General features: G+C 39.4%; 1 protein-coding gene across 1 annotated transcript; it reads right to left on the reverse strand.

Annotated features, from left to right (window-relative positions):
• Positions 1–2019: 2019 nt before the first annotated feature.
• Positions 2020–4374, reverse strand: LOC149535205 (transcription factor TCP23-like). The gene has a single exon (XM_089804835.1). It carries the CDS (start codon positions 3887–3889, stop codon positions 2474–2476), a length of 1416 nt encoding a protein of 471 aa, XP_089660961.1. The 5' UTR covers positions 3890–4374; the 3' UTR covers positions 2020–2473.
• Positions 4375–8259: the final 3885 nt, after the last annotated feature.

Genomic DNA, 8259 nt, shown 5'->3' on the forward strand with positions numbered 1-8259 from the left:
ACTAAATGCACCAAAGAATTTCAAATCATTAAACTGTAATTAACCATTTGATTAGTATCAATATATAATATAATAATAGTAACATAGAAGTTTATATAACTATTTTCAACATAACCCATCGTCTTGTTTCTATCAGCTGTACCATCCATTATCTTATGTTTTCCCAATTGGGTAATAATTTTACATAATTCTTTGGAAAGGATTCTGGCTGCAACTTCGTTCATATGCCTTTCTCAATTTGAACACAGACTTCCACATACTCTATCAAATTTCACCTTAACCCATTTGTCTCTCACTCGTTTCCTTTTTCTCAGTTTGTTTTCTTTTCTTAATACTATCATATCTACAGCAATAGCGTTAACGGTAAGCTGGGTGGTTAATTTGATCTATACGAGTATCTTTTGCATGCTTGATTCTGATTACGTTAATCCAGAATTATAATGGTCTATGCTTTCAGAATGACAAAAGTGGTCTAATGAAAGTCATGGTGTGCAGTGTAATGATCATGACTACTCTATAATGAGAGAGATGATGATACTGAAGATTTCTTCTTTTGTGAAAATGGTGTGTTGTGGTGGTTGCAGAATAAGATCATGATCATGTTTAATAAACAAAGTGTGGAGAAAATGAGTAGAGGACACATGGGCCTTGTTACTTTTCAGATATGCATTCTCTCGTCTGCCATTCCATGCACGAAGATTATATGCACTACAAATTACTTTGTGTCCAAACTACAAATGCATAAAGTGGGTTTTTCCTGCAATATCTCTGAGAGTTGCAGTACCAGCAGTTGGGCCCGTCGAATGAAAGGAAGCAGCGATTGTTATAACTAGATCGGACAAGCACTGCAATAAACCAATCAATAACTTGGACAATGGACAGGCATGGCAGTTGCCTTGGCTGCACCAAACTCTACTTTTCCCACATAAAAGCATATTATACGCCCACTTCTGAGCCCTGACATATTGCACCCAACTGCAAGTATTTGGTTTGATTTACACATTAAACAGAAACTAAGTACTACGGCTGAATGCATTGCACCTTCCCTTCGTAAGCTGTTTTCCACCATCTGCAATTAGAATGTGAAATCCTGCTCAGATTGTACAAAAGCCTTGTAAAAGACGTCATATGGAATGGATTATAAGGCAATGAGTGTGCTGTACTCCACTTTGTTCTTTCAGCCAATACATCTTAATACTGCCCTCCAGTAATACTCTTATTAGTTGAGCTGCAGGTGTTCAGTCTGCTATACACAACTTGCTCATATGCCGCATGAAAAAAATCCCACACTTTTCATATTTCTGATGAACTTTAGATCTCAAATTTCCGACAGTTACAGTCTTGAATGGTCATGCTTGGACAGCAACAGCCATTCAGACCCATTACCGTTATATTCACAAATCTACCTAATTTGATTTGTGTGTGATTGATTGTTCTTAGTTTTAACTATGTATGTTTTGCGGTGGATGTTTTGGTTGATGTCTGACTGCTCTTAGTTTTAACTATCTAGGTTTCTATAATAAATCTCTGATTCTTATTATCTGAAATGTCCATGTCTATTGAAAAATAGATAACAATTGAAATCAATTTAAAACAAAAACAATTGTATAACTGTTTTTAGTTTGATCTATGCATGTTCTTCCATTAAGATTACATGATCTGGAAGAAGACCCGCTTCTACCAATAAATCACATATTCTTCTCTTAACAAACCTCAATTGGGAAAAAACAACGATAAACTCATGCCAACTAATTTGTTTGTGTATAAAAACAAGAACTCAGCAATATTTCAACAACCATTAGATTACCACAAGACTTCAACCGGTTAAAAAATCTCTGTTAATTATGTATACAATTGTGTTTTCACAGAAGTGATCAACACGAGTTCTATATACAGTTAATGAAATCAAATACAGACAGTCCTGGGCATGTTAAGCAGATATTTAAGTACAAATTCTAAAAATGAATAAGATGTGTGTGGCAATCCAATGAATGTATATTTTGGGCAGAAAGAGAGAGAGACCCGAATTCAGAATCCATTCTTATTGAGGAAAAAAAACAAGCTAGTTATAGTCAACAAAAAGAATTATACCACTGCGCACACTATATTTCAACACCTTCCCCATACAAATATCTCTTGTACCTGTAACAACCCTATTTCCTTTTCTTCTTCTTCTTTCTTCCTTTTAGTTTACAACCAATAAATAAAAAATCTGGAACCCTACTACTAATCAGTAGCGAAAAATCGTCAGACAGCACAAATAACAAGGGCATCTCGAACTCATATGACTCAATCCCGAGCTCCTCAGATGCAAAAGTGTTACAAAAAGAAATCAAATCCCATAATGTTTGAGTGAGTCAGTGAGTCGGGACGAAGAACAAATCCCATATATATGTTAGAGATCCATTACCATGACCAATTTTCAAACTCTATAGACACTTAAAAAGGGGAACAAAAGAGAAAGAAAAGCAGACTATTGAGAGTTATTATCTTGGCGATCTTCCCGGGCGGCGGATCCGATGGAATGGTGCTCTGAACTGCTGTTATTACTGATGGCCCGCTCATTGAATGAATTGAGGGCAGCAAGCATTCCCAAATGCCCACTTTCACCCGATCCATTCCCTCCTCCTCCTCCTCCTCCTCCCAATCCGAGCCCAGTCTGAGGCAATTGCTGTGATCCTGATCCTGAAACGCCTTGCATGAGCATCGATCCCAGCGGAATGTGCCCGATTCCGGCACTGCCCCCTCCGCCGGAATTCAGATTTATCGGCCTCGGCATGAAATGAAGCCCCCCGGAAGACATGGAAGTTCTATACATTGTTGTTCCTCCTGATGAACCGGGAAATGTCCAGATTGGATCGGAAGGTCCATGACCCATTACACCCGCAGTCGGGGGCAGCATCCAGAAGGTTCCCGGCATGTTTTGTGCACTGTTTTGTGGAGGAGCCACTGCCCACATAGCCCCCGCTGCCCCTGATTGTTGTTGCTGAAAGCTCTTCAACTGAAGCTCTTCTCTCAGCCTTTTCCTCGAGCTCCCACAATCAGATTCGTGCGGGAAATGATGATTTTGGTTTTGGTGTTGGTTTTGATCTGGGTCGTTGATGAGATTCTCAAGCACGCCGGCTCCATCGTTGTGGTGCCCGATTCCCAAAAGGCTCATCCCCTGTGACCTCGAATCCTCAACCCACTCCGCCCGGGATCGAATCTGCTCAAGCCGCGTGTTTAGATTCAACGACCCCGTGTGGAAATTATACGGCGGTTTCAACGGCGCAGACATGCTCGCATTCGAGCTCCGCATGGAGACATTCAAGGTGTGGAAATTCGCCGGGATCGTGCCAGTCCCGGTGGCCGCAATCACCGCCGGCTCGGCCTGCTGCAGCAGCCACTCGATCGTCTCTCCGTCGGATTTGTGGCCCAATTCTCTCGTCAGCTGAAAAACCCTCGCCGCGCAGGTCGCCGGCATCCGAATTCGCCGCCCCCGCCCGTCGACCTTTGTGTGCCGATCCTTCGTCGACGCCCGCTTCGCCGGCGGTTTCTTCCCCTCCGCGTTCACCACTGCCGCGCTCGATTCAACACTTGTTCGAGCCACAATTGCCGTCTCCAGACTGTTATTACTAGTGCTGTTGTTGTTGTTGCTCGTGTTTTCTCCGCACAGCTTCGCGGACATGGCCAATGAAGCGTCCACCTGTGAGGGCCCCAAAGCCATGGGCTGCGTGAAATACCCTCCCCCTCCCCCTCCTTCCTCGCGCTCCTGGACACTGTAACCAACCATATTAAAGTTTCCTCCTCCTCCTCCTCCTCCTCGTTCCTTGTATGAGAGGAGCTGCAGAGGTTGCATTCCGGGCTCCAAATTCAACTTGGCTCGGCCCCCATTGTCTCCAGATTCCATACTAGGATCTCGATCCCAATTCCTTCTGATTCCCCACACACGACATTCAGCCTCCCCAGATGTCGATCCCTGCCCGTTTCAATTGCCCCACAAATCTCCCAATCCGAAATCCCCGCTTGAATCTCAGATGTCAAGTACCCAATTCAAAATCACCTCTTGAATCTTCCGAATCATCCCCCTCGTTGTTCCTGCAACTGATGATCTTCCGGGGAAACCCTAATGGATTGTTAGTGAGGGATGAGTGAGGAGGAAGTCTCTTCTCCTGCTACGGAAACCGACATAATCTTATAGGACACATGGATAATAATAATGTTTCCTTAAGGGCAAGGCGGGATGGGGTTGGGGATCATCACGGTGATCTGAAAAGCTCTCTCCTTCTTCCTCTTTGTTCTTCCCAATCTCAATCTTCCCGCCTTGTGTAACAGTGAAAAGAATGAGATGAGATGTGTGTACAGTAGTATGTAGTAGTACTAGAAGAGTAGTACTGGGTGGGTGTCAGAGTCTCCACGTGCGGGGGTGTTAATGAAGGGATTAGGATTCGAAGAACTCATTCTCTATGTCGATTGGCAACACTCGCATTGCCACATTCAATTCAATTCAATTCAATTCAATTCGATCAAGTGGGTCTTCTCTTCCATTATCTACTGCGCCCGGGCCCCCTCCAAAATGATTGCTTCCCTACCTTTTTCTCCTCTTCCCTCTGCCCGCCTGCCTGGCCTTGTCCTCCCAGCTCAAGCCTGCACGGTTTTCCTCTGGCAAGCATTAACTTACAATAATACAACAACAATTGTCCACTACGTATTTTGCCCATCACTTTTCAAAGTATATTAGCTTGTATTTTTCGGATTTGATTCTGTAATTACTGGTTTTTTAAACATGCGATTACTGTAGATTTCTAATTGTCAGATCAAATTTTATGATCTATTATATTTCTTTTCTCTTTTCTGATGGATCATTGAGCTTGATCCAAATTATATATTTTTTATTGCAAAGTTTCGGATCGAATTCCATGACACGTCACTTTTCTCTTCTCTTGCTACCTATGTTATGATGAGAGATCATGGAGCTTGATCCAAATTATATATTCTTTATTGCCAAGTTTCAGATCGAATTCCATGACCCTTCACTTTTCTCTTCTCTTGCTATCTATGTTATGATGATAGATCATGGAGCTTGATCCAAATTATAGATTATTTATTCGTAAAGTTCCAAATCAAATTCAACAACCCATCACTTTTCTTTTCCCTTGCTATCATATCTATGTTATGATGATGGATCATGGAGCTTGATTCCAATTATATACTTTTTATTACCAAAGTTTCAGATCAAACTCCATGACCCGTCACTTTTTGCTTCTCTTGCTATCAATGTTATGATGAGGGATCATGGAGCTCGATCCAAACTATAGATTCTTTATTGCCAGAGTTTCAGATTGAATTCTCTGATCCAACACTTTTCTCTTCTCTTGCTATCAATGTTATGATGATGGATCATGACCCTTGATCCAAACTATAGATTCTTTATCGTAAACATTTCAAATCAAACTCTATGTCCTAATGCTTCTTTATCGTAAGCATGTTTTGAAGTCTATTTTCTTTGTACTGAATGTAATAACATATTTACATAGTTAATACAATTTTCCCTTTCCTGTTGTGTCCATTCTGTGCTTGGGTCGTGTCCCCATTAGTGGTATCAGAGCAGGAGTTCCTGAGCGTGCGGACAGATCATTGAACGTGAGGCAGTTTGCACCAAGACCTTGAGTTGGGTGAAGTTTGTCAAGAAGTTCTTAATTGTGTAGACAGATCGTCGACTGTGAGGCAATTTGCACAAGGTTCTTGTGTTGCACTAGATTTGTCTTCTAAAGACTTGAGCATGGAGAAGAGAAAGAAGAAGATGACTTTTGTGATTGGATGGATTCTGAGGATTCCTCAACTAGAAAAAATTAGGGCAAGAAATCAAGAGGCATTGATAGTTGATTTGTAGAAGTAAGTGAATGAATTAGAAGCTGAGTTGCGGAAACGAAGAGCATGTCACCAGAAACGAGATGTTGATAATTCCTTGGATGTGAAAAAGAAAGAAGATCTAGTGGAGTATCAGACATGTGGTCCAAAAGAAGAGCAAGAGGATGCAGGCGAAATCATTTGCGAACCTAAAGTTGAAGAAGATGAAAGAGAAGAGGAAGAGCATCAAGATGACAAGATTTATGAACTTGAAATAGATCGAGATGATTTGAAGATTGCAGCAATGGAGGAAAAGTATAGTACCTTCGTTGGAGATCAAGCATGTGGAGTAGTTACATGCATTGTTGACAACATGAAAAAGGCAAGCGAAGATGAAGATGTCAAATAGGTAAATTCTAATGAATCATGGGATGTTGTCTTTGAGATGAGTTTGAAAGATATTGATGATGGTTTGCATGAGGATCTTGTTAGTCATGTGTGGTATGCAAAGAAAGATTGGTATGGTGTTGCTGGGTTTATTACAGGTGTGATTAAATCAACAAGATTGAATGAGGATGAGATTTATACTTGGATAGAGTTCATTGCAGAAGAGAGATTTTAGCAGCAAACACTTGTTCTAGCTAGGTGTTGGAAAAGAAGAAAGAAGGAAATATATCGGCATCGGATACTTGTTCCAGCTATGTGTTGGAGGAAGATAAAAAAATATATGTCAACAGTGGTTACTTCATTTTGTGAATCCATACTCAAAAAAAATTTCTTACCATGGGAGTCAAATGTAGGAGCATCATGCATCAGCAAACGAAAAAAAAATGTGGAAGATTTGCATGTTGGTTTTCTTGTCCCTATTGAGGTGGAAACCTTTGGTGAAGATGAAGATGGTTGTATATCTTTCTTTCGATGTCAAAGTGTGGGACACACTTTTCTATCTACCGGGGGAGTCTGATGCATAAGCATCTTGCATGGAAAAATTATTTATTTTTAAAAAAAATGAAAAAAAAAAAATTGTGGAGGAGAGAGGAAGTGACGAAAATAGAAAGAAAATAATAATAAATAGAAAAATAGGAAAAAAGGAGAAAGGAGGAATTTATATTTTCAAGGTGCATAGGTGGCGTAAATAGAAAAATAATAAAAATAGTTGTCATTCCATTAATCGAGGTGTGTATGTGGCAATTTAGAAGTTTGTGGAAAGTTCCTTAAATCATGTATTTAATATTTGTTGGGTGCTTAGTTGTATTTGGGTGGGAATTTAATATTTATTTAAAGGTAGTTGTATTTACCTTTTATCCCACATTGGTTGTGTTTGTAATGTCTTGGGTCAGAAGTGCCTATTTAAGCAAGGCTTATTATCATTTGTAATCAAGTTCGACAAATAGAAGCTCTTCAAGTATAAGCTCTTGTAGTAAAGCTCTTCGAATGTAATCTCTTGTAAGTAAGCTCTCAAGGTGTAGCTCTTCAAGTAGAAGCTTGAGAAATAGAAGTTGGGGAAGTAGAAGCTCTTCGAGTATAACCTCTTGAAGGATAGGCTCTTCTTTTAGAAGCTCTTAGTGAGCAATCCCTCTTATATTATAAGAGTTTGGAGTTTTTCCATTTGGAGAATATTGTAATGAATTGCAAGTGTTAATGGATGCTTTATGAAGCATTTTTGTCATCTCTTTGTCTCCGTCTTGTTGTGATTTTGGTTGTGCATTTGTAAGGGTGGTGTGGCCCTACATCAGTTATCAATGTTTTTGATGGATCATGGAATTTGATCAGTATTGTTGATCTTCATTGCCAATGTTTTGGGTCAAACTCCATGACCCATCACTTCTTTCTCGCCATGATGGATTGTGCAGTTTGATTTGAGGTGTAGATTCCTCATTGCCAACTTTTCATATCAAATTGCACAACCCATCATTTGTCGCTTTCCTCGCTATCAATATTATGATGATAGATCACATAATTTGATCTAAAAATATTGGCCAATGTTTGTAGTCAAGTTTCATCATCCATTACTTCTCTCTTCTCTTGATATCAATATTCTAATGATGCATCATATGATTTGATTTGAAATGTTGCTAATCCACACAATCAAATCTAACAAAATAAAAATTAATCACTATGAACTGTTAAAATTTCATATTTATAATTTTATAAATAATTTTCTATTATAAACATTTTAAATCAAATTCTATAATCCATGCTACCACATGAATGCAAAGAAAGAAGTGGATATTTTATTACGAACATTCTCAGCAAATTCAGTGAACATAATAGATCACAGATTTGGATCTGAAACGTTAACCCAAACAAAAAATCTATTGAACAAATCTAAAGACAAACTAATTAATATGAACTACTGAAACTATATATATATATATGGTATACATGTTTTTTTAATCATTCTACTGATAAATTAACTACCACCCTACC

The sequence above is a fragment of the Cupressus sempervirens genome, chromosome 10 (assembly GCF_028749045.1).
Source record: "Cupressus sempervirens isolate cs-2001-9-10 chromosome 10, ASM2874904v1, whole genome shotgun sequence".
Taxonomy (NCBI): domain Eukaryota; kingdom Viridiplantae; phylum Streptophyta; class Pinopsida; order Cupressales; family Cupressaceae; genus Cupressus; species Cupressus sempervirens.